At 52.6% G+C, this 16,289-nt stretch overlaps 1 protein-coding gene across 1 annotated transcript in view; it reads left to right on the forward strand.

The window, feature by feature from the left end:
- WDFY4 (WDFY family member 4) overlaps window positions 1–15,298 on the forward strand; it is a 250,705-nt gene extending 235,407 nt beyond the window's left edge. The window contains exons 56-62 of the mRNA XM_068548935.1: window positions 727–911; window positions 1,687–1,845; window positions 5,804–5,983; window positions 7,795–7,977; window positions 10,000–10,084; window positions 13,714–13,828; window positions 14,824–15,298. Of these exons, the coding sequence (XP_068405036.1) occupies window positions 727–911; window positions 1,687–1,845; window positions 5,804–5,983; window positions 7,795–7,977; window positions 10,000–10,084; window positions 13,714–13,828; window positions 14,824–14,890 (974 nt within the window). The 3' untranslated portion in view covers window positions 14,891–15,298. The remainder of the gene's footprint in view (window positions 1–726; window positions 912–1,686; window positions 1,846–5,803; window positions 5,984–7,794; window positions 7,978–9,999; window positions 10,085–13,713; window positions 13,829–14,823) is intronic.
- The last annotated feature ends 991 nt before the right edge of the window (window positions 15,299–16,289 follow it).

Genomic DNA, 16,289 nt, shown 5'->3' on the forward strand with positions numbered 1-16,289 from the left:
AGGTTTCCCAAGGGAGGGTTTCAGCCCCCACCCTCGGCACCCGCGTTCACTGTTGCTCCTGAGCACCCAGGTGGACCTGCAGCCACTAGCCAGGAGCATGTGCCCTGGGGCAGACGGCCCGGCTATGAGTCCCAGCCCTGCTTCCTAGAGGAGCTGAGTGTGTGTGAAGTCTGATGTCTGTGCCACCCTGGGGCCTGCCCTGCTTTGGGGATGTCTCACCACCTGGAATAATTTTCTGGTCCCAAGGAGTATAAGGTCAGGTTTTGGGGTTTTTTTCTTTTGAAATCCAAGAACAGTGTCCTTGGCATCTCCATACAAATACTGCGCACTAACCGATTGCACGACTGGACCTCCACCTCCAGACCTGCTAGAGCTGGTGCCTGGAAGGGGCAGGAAGGGCAGAGCCCCCAGGCTCCTCTGGCTGTGTGCTGTCTGCCCCAACAGCCTGGGCTCCTCTTCCCTTGGCATCAGCCCGAAAGAGACACTCAAGACCTGCATGGCCACATACATCCTGTATGTGCTGAATCTGGGGAGGGACCCGGGGCCAGTGTGTAACGTGGCCCCCGGAGGGAGGCCCAGGAGGGAGGTACCTTGAAGAGGAGCAGCTCCTGCCTGGGCAGGCACTCTGCCAAGTCGGGGTTGGCTGCGCATGGCTCCTCTCTGGGCCCAGCTAAGGCGGGTGTTGCCCTTTGACAAGTCGGCTCCGCCGTACTGACTGGGGGGCAGATATGTACCTTTTCTCTCTAGGCTCGGAATCCCCCAAAGGAGCCATCGGCCACATCGTTCCTACGGAGAAGACCATCCTGGCCGTGGAGACCAACAAGATGCTGCTGCCTCCTCACTGGAGCAGGACCTTCAGCTGGGGCTTTGACGACTTCAGCTGCTGCCTGGGCAGCTACGGCTCTGACAAGGTGAGTGGCGCCGGGGTGGGGCAGGGCAGCCCCAGGGCCGCAGCCTCCTTCCGGTTGGGGCAGAGGTGGTCAGGAGACGGGCGAGCCCCAAGCAGCCACGGTCACCCACACCCCTTCCTCCACGTGGCTGTGCCCCCAGCCTGGGACTGTCACCCAGTGTGGGCAGAAAGTCCCGGGGGCTCCTCCGGCCCGGGTCACAGCTTAAACTCAGAAGGGACGTACTGAGTATTCGGCTGCCGCCGGAAGCGAGCCACCCAGTTGCTCGTCCTCTACCCCTGCTTTAGGCCATCCAGTTATGTCTACCTTCTTGATGTGGCCCTGGCTACCTCTGGCCTCCTTTCCTACCCTCGCTCCTCTCCCACCCTATCACGTGGCGTGAATTCCCTGCCCACCAAGCTTTCTCGCCCCTCCCTAGCCTTCCCCCACCTCCTTCACGAGGCAGCCTGTGAAACTGGTCCCAGATGTCACCCCTTCCTAAAAGCTGGCTCCGACTTTCCCAGGCTCACGGGGCATTTTCGCTGTGTCCCCATAGCCTCCTGCTCCCTTGTCTCTCCCCACCTGCTCCTTGGGTGGTGTGAGCTCTCTGGGGACAGACCTGGACAGCCTGGATTTCGTCACCAGGGCTTGTCACGTCCCTCGGCCCCCACAGCACGCAGGCAGGCAGGCTAGTGGCACCATCCAGACCTGCCTGCATCCCTCCGTCACCCTGTCCCAGCTCCCTGCCCTGTGCTGGCTCTGGCACCAGTGCTCGTCCCACTCGTCTAATCTCCCGCAGATCCTGATGACGTTCGAGAACTTGGCCGCCTGGGGCCGCTGTCTGTGTGCCGTGTGCCCGTCCCCCACGACCATCGTCACTTCTGGGACCAGCGCCGTGGTGTGTGTGTGGGAACTCAGCATGGCCAAAGGCCGCACCACAGGCCTGCACCTCAAGCAGGTACAGTGCCTCTGCAGGTGGGGTACCTTGGGGCAGGTAGGGTGCCTCAGGCAGGTACGGTGCCCTAGCGTGCTCCAGCTCCTGAGCACTGAGAGCCCTGTCTCCCTTGGGAGCAGAGAGCACAGTGAGACACTGAGGGCAGCACATGGCTCTGTGTCATTCAGGGGCGCGGTTTCATGCCCTTGGGTGGATTTGACAAGCTCACAGGGCTGGTGCCTCCATGGAGACCCACACCTCGGTGAGAGATGCTGCTTACACGTGAGGGCCAGTGAAACTGGGTTTTGTGGGGTTTTTTTGCACTAAGGGTCATTTTTGAGCATTTGTCATGGGCACTTTTATGTGAATGGCCTCATTTCACCTCCTCAACAACCCTGTAATATAGGAATCATTATCATCCCTACTTCACTGGTGAAAAACCAGGTGCAAGGAAGTTAAGTGACATGTCCAAGATCATAGAGCCAGAAAATGAAAGACTATCTCAGAACAGGGGTGGTTGTGGCGGAAGCAGAGGGAAGAGACCAGGAGGCAGACAACTCGTCTGGTCTTGCCTCGCAAACCACAGCTGCTCGGGATAATAAACGGAGAGTGGAACTGACTGCTTACTTAAGGCTCTGCACATCAACCGTAATCTTGGAAAGCTGGTATTGTTAGTCCCACTTTTAGATAAGGAAACTGAGTCTCAGAAAGGTCTGGTTTGCCTTTTAATCTAGGTTTGTCTAACTCTAAACCTAGTGCTTTCCCCTGTGTACACTTGAACTTGCTGGAGAATATCGCTAGGGGACATTTCCACCTCCAAAATGCAATTCACGTTTACATCTGTGTTTTAGTGAACCGTATAGCCCCAAAGTAACAAAACAACATTAACCATACAACGCTTACCACTGACCAGATTTCCTAAACTGAACATGTTTCACTGGAACTGATTCTGGGTTTCTCTGGATGCTTTTCTAGTCACTCAAGTCTCCCCAGAGCCTGCCCTTGTCCCCTGGCACCACCCCCAGCACTCGCGTGGTGCACAGCGACGGGCACTCAGTAAATGTGAGGTGAAGGAGTGAATGTGTCAGTGCTGAGGGAGCTGGTTAATCCTGCAGAGGCGGTGGCATCTGCTGAGAGGCAGCTGTGCAGGTCAAGTGCAGGCTGCCTTCACCCAGACTCTCAGGGGAAGACCTCCCAAGCCAGCCTTGGAGCCCCCTGTCTTTTCACACCTTCACCTTCCTGACCTATGTGAAGAGCCTGTGCGCTACCATTACGGGTGTGGAGCAGCCCCCTCTCCCAGGCATCACTCCGGGGACAGCAGGAGATCCAGCCCAACCCCAGAGCCACCTTGGGGAGCCAGGGAAGTGACCTCCCCCCGCATCGCCGCTCCAAGGTCCTGTTTAGTGGCGAAGATGCAGCGTAAAAGCCCCGGTACTGACAGCATAACATGTAATTTATCATCCTCTCCTAGTTATAAATCAAGAGAAAAAGGGTATCCCACAAGCTCTTGTTTCCTAAGCAAAACAAAACACTTTATCATTTACCTACAGAGGCTGACCTGGCCTTGGGGATCCCCCAGATCCCCAGGGGGGTCTGTCCCTGACTTGTAGACTGGTAGGCAGAGAAATCATCATTAAATAGCTTCGTTAACAGTTTTTTAAAGTGTTTTATTTCTAAAAATATTACAACATTAAAGACAAATTTCAAAGTTAAACAGTTCTCTATAATCCCTATAAAAGTTCTCATTGTTGCATACTGCCACCCCCAGATATACATATTTATACCATTCTGATCATTGTGTAGATATGTTGATTCTGTTTTCACCCAGTGTATCAAATTGTTTCTGCTTTTCTATAGTCTCTGTAATTTACATTTCAATTGTTCCATATTATTCCATCTCCATAAAATTATATTTCAGTTGTTTTATGTCAAGGCACCACAGTTTAGTAAACCATTTCTTCTAAAACTAGACAGTTACATTGCTTCCAATTTTAACTATTTTAAATAGTGCTTCAGAAAACATCTTATATAGATTGCTGTTTGCTTCTGATTAATTGTTTCCTTATAGTAGATTTCAAGAAGTGGAATTACAGCGCGGTGACATAATGCTTTCTATAATGGTTCTGTAGCTTTACAGTGCCACCACAATTAATTAGGAATACCCACCTCCCCGCAACATATCCAGCATGGGGAATTATTTTCAGAGGGTTTTATTTTACTTTATTTTATTTATTTTTTGCTACTTTAGTTAGGTATAAGGTGATACAGTGGAGTTATTTTAATTGGCCATGGGGAAAGGTATTATTCTGAGAAAACAGAAGAGACAATGGAGAACATTTAAAATTGCTGTCCTCCTTCATTTTTTCCCAGGCCTTTCCAGATGGGGAGTGGTGCTGGCTGCCTCCAGGTGCTCTAGTTTCCTGGCTGGTGGGAGGCAACAGCCTTACGTAGGTGGACGGTGCCTGTGCGTGCAGTGGTCCCTCACTCTCCAGCGCCTCCCCTGCAGAAAGCCGGCAGCCCCGGCTCCAGTAACGGACAGCTCGCACAGGCTCTGGGCTCACAGCCTCTGTCTCTGAATCCACAGCACATACACCTGGGTCCCCTGGCCTGCACTCTCTGGCATGGTCCTATCCCCTGCAGTCAGAACTTAGCCATCAGATATAGTTCGTTCTGGGAGGACCACCAGGAAGCTCCTTTCAAACCCTCTGCTTTCCTCGATTCATTTAGACAGTTTCCACTTCCCTAATATGAACCAACCTTCTTCCGTGGGTCACATCCAGAACCTTGCCAGCACCATCTGGTTGGTGCCGTGTTAGGATCCACGGAGCACAAAGGGGAATCTGTGGCAGAACTTTTAATTGCTATGACCAGGCAAAGTGACAGCTTTGAAAAATGACGCTCAGCCTCATTGACCCAAATGAGTGAGTGGCGGACGGTCCTGGGGGTGGAGATTCACCACTAGGTGAGGCAGGGTAGTCACGTTTTAGAACACCACCTCCGCACTTCTCAGGCTGATTCCAGAGGACAGCAGGCACGTGTGTGCACGACAGCTCTCAGACCAGGCTTAGCTGGCAGCCTCTGGGACAGCTGTGATGGAAACTGTGCCGCTGCCAGCAGCGGCGGGCCTGGGGGTACCAGTGTGCCTGGCAGGCCTCCCCAGTGCCTCAGGAACGTGTCCCCAGGGAGCAAGGCCTCTGGCCAGGTCTGAACACGTAACCATCCATAAGCCAAGCCAGACCCTGCACAGGCCAACCTGAGGGCCAAGACTGAGGCCCTGAGTCAGCGGCTGCCAGGCAGCGAGACTGGATATGAACCCGGATCCTTTGGACTTGAAAAGTCACACCTTTTAAACTATGACCTGACCTCCCTGCCTTCTTCCCAGTTTAGTTTCCAGGGGCATGTGTGTTTCTGAGGTTCCCTTAGTGTGTTGCTCAGACTTGAGCATGCCTGAAAAATCCCTGGACAGCTTGTGAAAACCCAGGTTTCGGGGCCCCACTCCCAGAGTTTCTGATTCAGTAGATCTGGGTGGGGCCCGAGAATTCACATTTCTGACAAGTTCCCAGATGATGCTTGTGCTGCTGGCTGGGACCCCGCACATTACAAGTCAGTGCCCTGGCATATTAATAGCGGCGTGTGTTGCTTCTGGATGCAAGACAGTGTAGGAGAGCACAGAGCATGAGGCTGCTACTGGTGCCTCTGTTTGGGTTATGATAAAAGGACTGCTGACTCTCCCCAGCTGAGTCTCAACCCTGGAAAGTGATGGTACTGAGAAGCCAGCCATTGACCCGTGAATACACACACACACACACACACACACACACACACACACATACACAACCCACAGACTTTGGAATCACTGAATCACTCTGAATCTCTGTTTCCTCATCTGGGGCCCAACAGTAAAAGGGAGAGTGGAATATCTCCCCAAATAGCTGGGTTAATGGTCCCTCTCATAACCTGTGGTTCCGTTCCCTGTCCCTAGGCCTTGTATGGACACACACAGGCTGTCACATGCCTGGCAGCATCGGTAACCTTCAACCTCCTGGTGAGTGGCTCCCAAGACTGCACGTGTATCCTGTGGGACCTGGACCACCTCACCCATGTAGCCTGCCTGCCCACCCACAGGGAGAGCATATCTGCCATTGCCATCAGCGATGTGTCGGTGAGGCCCCTCTTTCTCAAATGTCTGTGTCCTCAACATGTCCATGATTCTGCATGGTAACATGGTGGCCAGTGCCCCGAGAGGAAACCCAGGGGCAAAGACCACCCAAGAGTGTTGAGAGACCCCAAATGTGTGGAGCATTCTCTACACAGGCAGAGAAGAGCCATCAACAGGTCTCAATTTGGGTCTTGATTTTAGTTTTTTGCTTCTTTATTTTTTTCCCTCAGGGGCTGGGGTAGCGGGAGGTGTCTGTTCTAACACAGGCATCAGGGAGTTGGGGCAGGAAGTTGGCTTTGGTGAGAGGTCTTCTGGGTTGACTGACTAATTCAGCTAGCTGACTGCAAATCCGTGTTGACCCAGCAGGTGCCTCTGGTCTCCAAGGCAGGAGGTGCCTCTGCTTGTCCCTCCATGCTGGCTACCAAAGATAAGCCTGTCAGGAACATGTGTGTGCATGTGTGTGTGTGTGTGTGTGTGTGTGTGAGATAGACTAATATATATATATATATCAGTGTGTACATATATCAGTGAGATATCTATCTATCTATCTCAGTGTGGAGCTTCTTCTACACTGGAATCCCCATCATAGGGTATGGGGTTTTCTGAGGATGCAGAGACTCTGCATCTGCTAATAGAAAAACCTAGGGGCCTGGAGCCTGGATTGACTGAGCAGGGGTATCACAGGAGGAGGAAGAGATGATGAAGGAGCCTCCTGGTGCTAACTTTGGCTGAGAGTGGTGATCCAGATAGGCTTGAATCCAGGATGAATGTTAGATGGGCAAATGGATGATGGTGGTTGGATGATGGATGGATGGATGGATGGATGGTGGGTGAGTGGATGAATGGGTGCATGTACTGGGGAAACCACCAAGCCCTGATCTGGGAGAAAATAAATTCATAAGGAATTATGTCCCCAGACCTCAGAGAAGACTGATATCAGGACAACAACTTGTTTAACTCAACTTGTCCTGGAGCTGGTTGAGTTCACTGAGTGCCTGCTGGGCCCCACGCTGGGTGCTTGGCAGAGATGTATCAGACATGGTCCCCGGCCTCAGGCAGACTCCACCAAACAATTCAGGAAGGGACATGATGGAGCCGAGCCCAGAGGGCTGCAGAGGGGCATGGAGCTCCCTACATCCCTTCTGTGGTCAGGGCAAGGTTCAAAGGCATGGCCCCAGATGGCTCTTGGGGTCCTTGGTGGGTCCTTGGTGACAGTGACCACTACTCTATTGGGCACAAAATAGACAAGGACTTGAGAAGAAAACACTCTGGACATAAACATTTCGGAAGATGCAGTGGGCAGATTTCTCCTCAGAAATTCCCCCTGGGGTGGGTGGGGGGAACCTTGCCCAATTTTATGAGCCACATGCAGTCATTCAAACCTCTGTACCCTGCCCTCCACCAGGTGTCATCCAAAGCTGCTTCATGGGGACAGGGCTGGCCAGCCAGGTGTAGACACCGTGTCCAGGCCAGGGGTGGTGTCCAGGCTGGGTCTTCTATGCCAGTCAGTACACTGCCAGGGAGAGGGCTGTGGGAGGAGCCCAAAGGGTGAGCCGGTCGGTCTGTGCTGGGGAAAGCAGTATCCAAACACTTGATTGCAGTATGAAGAGAACCAGAAATGTACAGTTGTGTGAAAACACAGCAGACCTATGAGTCTGCTGGGAAGAAGTGGGTGTCTTAGGAGGTCTGGGAGTACCTTGGTTAGTCCTCAGAAGATGACAGGTTGAGGGTGCTTGGGCGTACACACCGAATGGCTGGGCAGATGGGTAGGCAATGACTACCGCCTGAAGTGAAGCCCACTCTCACTGCTGCAGGGCACCATCGTCTCCTGTGCGGGAGCCCACTTGTCCCTGTGGAATGTCAACGGACAACCCTTGGCCAGCATTACCACGGCCTGGGGCCCAGAAGGAGCCATAACCTGCTGCTGCGTGATGGAGGGGCCGGCATGGGACACCAGCCATGTCATCATCACAGGGAGTCAGGATGGCATGGTCCGGGTAGGTGTGTCTTGGGCAGAATGAGGGCATGGTACAAGAAATGTGTTCATCTCCATTCTACCCACTTCCTCTAAGGGTCAAATCTGCAGGCTGCATTTAAGACCATCCCAGACCACGTCCCCACACAGCAAGTGAGGGCGAAGGCAAGGCTCTTTCCAGGCAAAAAGTAAATAAATAAAACTATATAATACATAAAATGATATAAAATTTTATACATACATAAACTCATACAATGAAATAAATACTTACTGTCACAAGGTATAAAAGCTGAATGGTAAAATGCATTAAGAACATAGACCATTACTGAAAAGAGACATTTGGGCCATCCATTCATCCATCCATCCATCCACTAATCCATCCACCCATCCAGCTATTTATCTCTCTACCTACTCATCCATCCATTCACTATTCCATTCATTCATCCATCCTTTCATTCTTCCATCCATCCTTCCACCTACCCATCCACCCACTTACATGTCCCTCCAACTATCCATCCATCTATCCACCTAGCATTCATTGAACTCTGGCTCTGTATCAAGTTCATACAAGCCATAGGGGACACAGAGATTAATAATAAACAGGCCCTTGTCCTCAGGATGCTCACATTCTAGAAGAGAAGACAAACAGAAAATACATGTATGTGGTTCATGCTATGACTGGGATAATCAAAGAGTGCCATGGATCCTCTGAGGAGGGCCATGGACAGAGAGATCATCAAGAAACCAAGAAGACAAGGAAGGAGAAACACTGAGGTGGGAGGTGTAGCACGGGAAGAACAAAATACAGGTAATTTTTCCAAGACTGACAGGAAAGAGGAAGGAATGAATAAGATAAGGAATAATTAAGAGCCCTACTCAAGAAACTGTCACTTGAAATCCACAGTTTATGAGAGGAAGTGTCAATTGAATGCCACCAGGTATTCAAGAAAATGCCCTTTGAATTCTGCACGCGTTTGTGAAAGCTCGCTGTGTGCCAGCACGGCTAAAACTCAGCCCTGTCCTCCCGGAGCCTCCACGCCCAAAGTCTCAGAATAATCATGGAGGTGATGCTTCAGGAAGCAGAATGAGTAGCGTGGTGGGGGTCCGAGGGGAGCATGGATTTATTTCCAGCAGAGACAGGCGGCATTTCAGCGGAGCCCTGAGGATGAGGAGAGGTCCGGGCATACGGAGAAGGCCATGCAGGCTGGCGCACCAGCGTGCGTAGGCAGGAGAGTTGACTGAGAACCCCCCGAGAAATCTCCTTACAGGGCCCCATCCGTCGGCTGGGAGGGCCAGGGTCGCTGCAGAGAGCAGGGTGTCCTGGGTTGGCCAAAACATGAGGCAACGAAGGTCCGGGCTGGGTGGGTCGTGGTCGGCACTGTGGGTCAGGCAGAGGAGGCTGGGCGGCTGAGCAGCAGCTGCCTTGCCTTCGTGGGGCCCCCAGAGCGTGAGCGTGAGTCTTCCAGGGGCTCAGCCCTCGTCCACGCAGCGCAGTAACTGAGCTCCCGGGACGGCTTGGCGCTGGGCTAGACCCGGCATGGCGCTCACAGCAGCATGTGAGTGGAGGCTGCTCGTTGTCCTGTGGGGACAGAAAGTCCAGGCTCCGCAAGTGAGACGCCATCTGAGGCGCCCACTGCAGGCCTGGGACCAAGGACCAGACACAGAGGGCGGGAGGCCCTGCTGCTGAGTGGTGAGGGAGGCTTCCAGGGATGGGGGCAGACAGACAAGAGGGCACTAGCTAAGTAAAATGATAGTAAGCTGGCTGCTGAGTCTCGTCCCTGTAGGTAAGGGGTTGGGGAGACGCCCCATGACCCAGAGGTGGGGAGGGAACTCGTCCAGTCTGCAGCTGTGCTCGGCCAAACCTCTGCGCGGGGAAGCTGAAGCCTAAGCAGGCTTTTCTCCTGGGAATATGGCAACATCAAAAGTGAGAGGGGGCCATGCCCCGCTTCCCTCAGGGTCCCCCAGGTGTGGAGGAGTGGATGGGCCCCGAGCCTGCAGACAGGTTCACTGCCCCTGCCCATGGCACGTTCTCTGTTCTGGACAGATCTGGAAGACCGAGGAGGTGAAGATGTCTGTTCCCGGGCAGGCAGCGCCAGAGGAGCCCTGGGCTCCACCTCCAAGCCCCAGAGGTAACTGCTGTGCTTGTGATGCCCGTGGGGTGCCCTTGGCTTGCTCAGCCCTCCCTCCCCTCTTCTCTCCTTGGCCCGAGGGCTGCAGCTCCATCCAGGCCTGCAGAACCCAGGGAAGACATTGAGTCTCTTGGGATGTTGCCAAGTTTGCAGGTAAGGAGCACAGTTTCCTGAGAGCTGCTGGTGGAGTGCGAAGCGGTGTTTCGAAGCCTCCCTGAGTACCAGACTCATGCTGCAGGGATCAGCAAGCTCTGGGATGCTTCTCGGGCGTGTGAACAGTGGTGACGGTGGTTGTGGGCTCCAGAGCCCCAGGAGGGGGACACACCCAGCAGGGCTTGGTTTGATGCTCTCCACCTTCCTGGGTGACGCTTAAATTGCCAAACTCCCCAGCCAGGACTTGGATCCAGCTGGCTGTTGGCCTGGACTGCCAGGCTGCAGACAGGAGCAGGGACGGCTTTGCTGTGTCCCGGGGAGAGGAAGTGGTTCCATAGGCCCCAGTCTGCCCTGCTCATCCTGACTCAACCCCCCTACTCTCCATGGCAAGTTCCTCAAAGTGGGTGTGAGGGTCATCTGCGTCAGCATCACCCAGGAGGCTCATGGAACATTGAGATCCGGGACCTGTTCTCAGCCCAACCTCAGGGAAAAGGTTGGAGATGGTTAGAGTTCCCATGTCTAACAAGTCCCCAGGTGAGTGGTGGTGTCGCTGAAGTAAGAGAACCACCGTCCTGCAGCAGAGCCCTCTTTGGTTGTGGCAGCTGGGCCTGAAGCAAGAAAATCTGTTCTCCCTTCTGCCATCATGGCCTCTGGCACCAGCACCACCATGGCCGCCGTCGCAGAGCTGTGAGGGAGAGAGCTGACCGTGAGCAGTGTCCACTGTGCGCGCTTCCCGTGCGTTCTCTCATTTCTCACGGCAACCCCACGAGGAAGATAACTGCGATGACACCTGTGTGAGAAATAAGGAAACTGAGGCAAGGAGCAGTCCAGCAACTTGCCCAAAGTGACCCAGAAGCGCATTACTACTATCATTCTCATTTCTGCCGCCAGAGTAGACACGCCCACTGCCAGAATGAGCTCAGCCGCCGGCACCAGACCGTTCCCTCCAGGATGAGCGCAGGCACAGACCTCACCACCAAGGCCATCACCTCCTCTTCTCACCTCCCCGGGGCCCTGCCATCACCTCCTCCAGTGCAGCCAAGCTTTCTCAGTTCTGTCTTCGTCAAAGGTTCTGGCCCAGAACTGAGACATCCTTCTTCGTGCCCACGATTCAAGAAAGCACGTTACCATGATGTGAGAACTCTCCTGTCATCATGAGTCCTTCTGGTTTGCTCTGCATTTCAGGACCCATGACCATCCACTAGAGAGAATTTTCCAGGTTGTGGAGGGTTGCTTTCTAAAGGGAGTAGCCATTTTTAGTTAGTTCATTTCTGAAATGTGCTCCACACGTCCTTGATTCATTTAGTCACCGATTCATGGATTCTTTATTCACATAGTAGGGGCATTTGCTCAGCCCCTACTAGGTCCTAAGATCTACATGGGAGTCCCTTCCTTCAAGATAACACCGTCTGGAAGCCCTTGTCAACAATCTGGGCCGACCAGAGTGGTGACCCTACAAGAATCTACAACCACTGTGGATCCAGTTCACTGGTCCTAAGATCTCTAGGGTCCTTTGGGACCACAAGGAATCAGCCCATCTTAGTGTAAAAAGAGACGCGTGAGGATTGCGTGCATTCCAAGGAACTCACAGCACTTCTTTGGAGAACAGGGGCCAAACTCTCTCCCCTGCCTCCACCCACTCAGAGAGCAAGTACGGGGTTCTTATCCTCTGCCTGTTCATGAAGGCATTCTGTGGCACACCTGCTTGAGCGCACACCACTTTAGTCTTGGGCTCAGCTGCCCACTTCTGAAGCTTCCAAGCTCCCATAAGCTATAGGTATTAGCTCAGCCCATGGTTGATAAGTGGATGTCTGAGCAGGAATGCTGGTTGCGTGGGTGGGTGGATGAATGGAGGGACAGACAGACAAAGGGCACCTCAGAGCCATTCCGTTGGTTCTGGAAGTGCCAGTGGATTCACAGGTTTCTACTCAGGATGGACAAGGTTGTGCTCATCGGGAATGGGGTCTCGTGAAATGAGAAGCAAGATGAAAATCAGGAAACAAGGCTCTAGACCCAGCTGTGTCTCCAGCAACTTCTTAGGCCCTCAGTTTCACCCTCTGTCAATAGAGGTACTTCCTGTACATCCTAACTTGTAGGAAGCAGATGACAGAAAGATAATAGACATAGTCCAAGATCTACTCAACAAAATGTGGTTCATTATTATCATTTTCTTGGACTACTAAGAGACTTCTCCCCTAACACACCAGCTGATGACATTAGGGGACTTACAAGATGGTGTCAGGTGGACAGGAGCCCCAGGCCCACATCCTTCCCACGCTGTTTGTCCTGACCTGCCTGAGGTCGCAACTGTCAAGTAGAATTAACTGCCAGGGTTGCAGTTACAGTTCAAGGGAAGATTTGGATGAAATGACACAAGGGCACAGACATATTCATAAAAATCAGGCTGGGCCACCGCTTAGAGTTAGCAAATCCATGTGCAGATTTACAAGCCTAAGCCACTGGGAGGGCTTGTTGTTCTCGTAATATTGCTTACAACTGTTTTGTTGGAAGGGGACCAGTACTGGGCCTGACACACAGATACTTGCGCGTCTCTTGGTGTGTCTATCACTGCATTCCTCAGATACCTTAAGGGGCAGGAAAGGAGTTCTTTGAGGGTATTGAGGATATTAAGGTTACTGCATTTGTGTGCAGATGTAACCTGATTTCTGCCTGGAATTCATTTATTTGTCATTTGCAGTTTATTTAGGGATTTATTTTAGGGATCGCTCCATAGATTTGGGCTCAATCTGGTACATAAAAAATGCTTGGGAAAAGCTTGGTTTTTGGATTTTTTCACAAACACAAAATGCACAGAGCTGCCTGCCACCCTGGGACAGCTGGGGCAGCTGCACCACTCCTGCCCTGACTCCAACCAAGTGACTTTACAGAGACAGACCCAGCTGACGTCTCTCCACCTCACCCTCCAAGAAGGAATTACTGTCTGTCCCCAAATACAGTCATTAAAATGACTGAAGCAACAATCATTGAGTTATATTTTTTGAAAAAACGTTCTCTGCATTTAATTATTGGTTGTGGCGTGAGAGGATTTAGATAAGTTGATAATGCCGACTTTATGTAATTTATTTTTACTAGGCAATTATGGGCTGCATTACATTCCTGGCAGCAAGGTATTGTGGGGCATCTTATTAAGCATAAAGCCAGTAAACACTGATGAACAATTTTGCTGAACTAGGCACGCAATTTAGAAAGCAATAATACACAAATCCAATTTGGTACACAATGGATACCGCAGCACGTCAGCACATGTAACTATCACAGCCTGCAAATTAAATTGGGACGGCCCTTTTTGCAACAGCACAGACCAAGATTAAATATATTTTCCCCCTCAATTTAACAAGTTGCTGACCACAAATATAAATATATGTGTATGTGTTTGTGGCCCTTCGTGTAGACGTACACATGCACGTGTGTGAAAACGGTTGGGTTTTCTAACTCCCCTCGCACACTCCTCACAGGTCACAGGTGGGAGAAGAATCTTGCCCTCTGCAGAGAGCTGGATGTCAGCGTTGCTTTGACAGGGAAGCCCAGCAAGACCAGCAGCTCTGCGGTGACAGCTCTGGCTGTGTCCAGGTAACGACGAGCTGGCTGCTCCAGGCCTCCAGCAGAGGGCGCTGTGCCACCCCTAAGAAAGCCCTGGCTGTTCTGCTCAGGGCTCCCCGGCCCCGGGAGGTGGCCTCACTATAGGGACCCAGGGACCCAGAGGGGCCCAGCATATACAGCATACGGGCGAGGCGGCCGTGTAGGGCCCTAGGAAGTGGTTTTTGACACACACATTCTTGCTTTTTCTCTCTCTCACTCTCTTGCATATCTATGAATTCATAAAGAAATCCAGGAGGTAAAAGTATGTTGTTTTGTGATTTTATCCTAAAGAGGGACTTTTTTCCTGAGGTCCACTGCCGATTGTTAACATTTGGTATAATGATTGTCCTACATTACAGAAATTGCCTTTCAAGGGCTCTAAGCCAATGTGGAATAGACAAGTGTCAGATACCACGTTTGGCTACACTGTTTATTCTTCACAATTACCCGGTGGCGGTGCTTACTGTCATGAGCCCATTCCACTCACTAGGAGTGTAGCCTCGGGGGGCCAGACCTTCAGGAGCCACTGTCCTTCTTCCCTCCCGGCCCTGGAGGGGGCCATTTGGGGTCCGTGGTGGTGGGAATGCCAGGTTGAGGCGGGGTGGCCCAGGCTGGAGTCTGTGGGTAGGGACAGAAGGCCCTGAGCCCTAATTCTTTGCTGGAGAACTTGTCCTTCCTTCTGCCCACCAGCCGGGCTGCGTATCAGCTCGAGGGAAAAGTTCCGGGCCTCGCCGTGCTCCCTGGAGCCCTGCTGTCTGGGAGCGTCCTCTCAGTGCTTTGGGAGCCACAAGCCTCCTAGTTCAAAGCTGTCCCCGGTTCAAAAGACTCTCCGGTGGGCCAGCTCCCCCCGCTTCAGGTGGAGGCCAGGTACAGGCTCCTGGGGTCCTGGACTGAAGCCCCGCGTTGTAATGCCACGCACGCAGGCTGGGGTAAGCAGGATGCACAGGCATGCTCTAACACGCGTGTCTGTTCTTTCTCTTCCCAAGAAACCAGACCAAACTCCTGGTCGGCGATGAGAAGGGGAGAATATTCTGCTGGTCCGCAGAGGGTTAGGAGGCGAGAGCTGGTGGAGGCGCTGGCATGGCCGCCGTGTGCCCTGAGGGGCAGCAACACCAAGCAGAAGTCGCAGACTCAGTGCCGGGGCGCCAAGGAAACCCCCAGCCTCCCTTCCGAAAGGTCCCCAAGGATGTGGCCGCTGGCCGCTAGAGCTACACACCCTGAACTTTGGCCTTGGATTGCACAAGGATGCACTTCTACAAAACAGATACACGCGCCCATCGGGGCCCGTGAGCAGCTCACTGGAAAGCGTGGCTCGAGGGTGCCAACCGGCACACGAAATCACACATGACTCACCTTTCAAAGGGCTTACTGCACTGAAGAAACACCGGGCCGCTTACTGGAAACTAATGGGAAAGACTGTATTGTTGTTATTTTATTAAAACAACTATTTTCCAAACACAAGAGGGCTCTTGAGTTTAAGATTTCCACCCTTTCCCACTGAGGTAATTGTAGCTCCACACTTAGAAAGGCAGAAAGGCCTCAGGGACGCACAGCCCACTTTCAGAGTGTTTCTCATCCCCTCCATCTCCCTCGGTGGAATCTGGCTCCTCCCGTGGTCTTGCTTGCTGTGCGGGGGACCTTAGAGAGCGTCGGGAGCAGGGGCCCACACTCGAGGCCCAGCGGCCGTGGCTGGGCTCAGGCCACGGACGCAATGGCTGCCCACCGCAGGCGTAGGCCAGTCAGCTGGGAGGACACACCCTGCCTGGGGTGCCTGCTCCCACTCTGCACCCCACAAGCAGGTGGTGGGTCCCAGCTGGGCTCGGTCTTGGCAGGTTTTTCCAGGGACCTGTCCGTACAAGGTCAAGGGCCCCAGTCCACATGCTGGTTTTGAGTTGCAGCTCATCTTGGGAGAATCTGGACTGCCATGTGACTTTGGTTCTCCATCTGAAAATACATGGCAGGTGGCTAGTTAGCCCCTCTGAAGAATTCCAGTACCTTAAGGTTCAGGCATTGGATACTGAAGGCATCACCCTCACTCTCACGTCTTCTCTTCATCCCCAGCCTCTGGAAGCCTTGAAAGGAAATTCACCTGCTTCTTCAATGAAATCCAGCTAAGCTGGGCGTACAGAGATTTGGGGTGGCAACACTCCTTAGCTTTAACTCCCTCCCTGAGATTTTCCTTCTAGAGAATATCAATCTTTCCCATATTTCTCCAAGCCCTGCAGAGGCCCTGTTGGGTGGCCCATCCCAACTTAGCTCAGGCCTGGGGATAGCAAATAAATGGACTCAGTGTCTTATGGCCCAGGTCATCTGGTCTGCAGGGGGGCAGTGAGTCAATGTAAAGATAAATATTAAGAAAGCAGAGGCGGTATGAACTATGTCAAAAATCGTGAGTGAGTGAGAGATAGTTAGGAAATAGTAATCAATCTGTCAACTTCGAGGTCTTTGCAAA

The sequence above is a fragment of the Eschrichtius robustus genome, chromosome 7 (genome assembly GCF_028021215.1).
Source record: "Eschrichtius robustus isolate mEscRob2 chromosome 7, mEscRob2.pri, whole genome shotgun sequence".
Classification (NCBI taxonomy): domain Eukaryota; kingdom Metazoa; phylum Chordata; class Mammalia; order Artiodactyla; family Eschrichtiidae; genus Eschrichtius; species Eschrichtius robustus.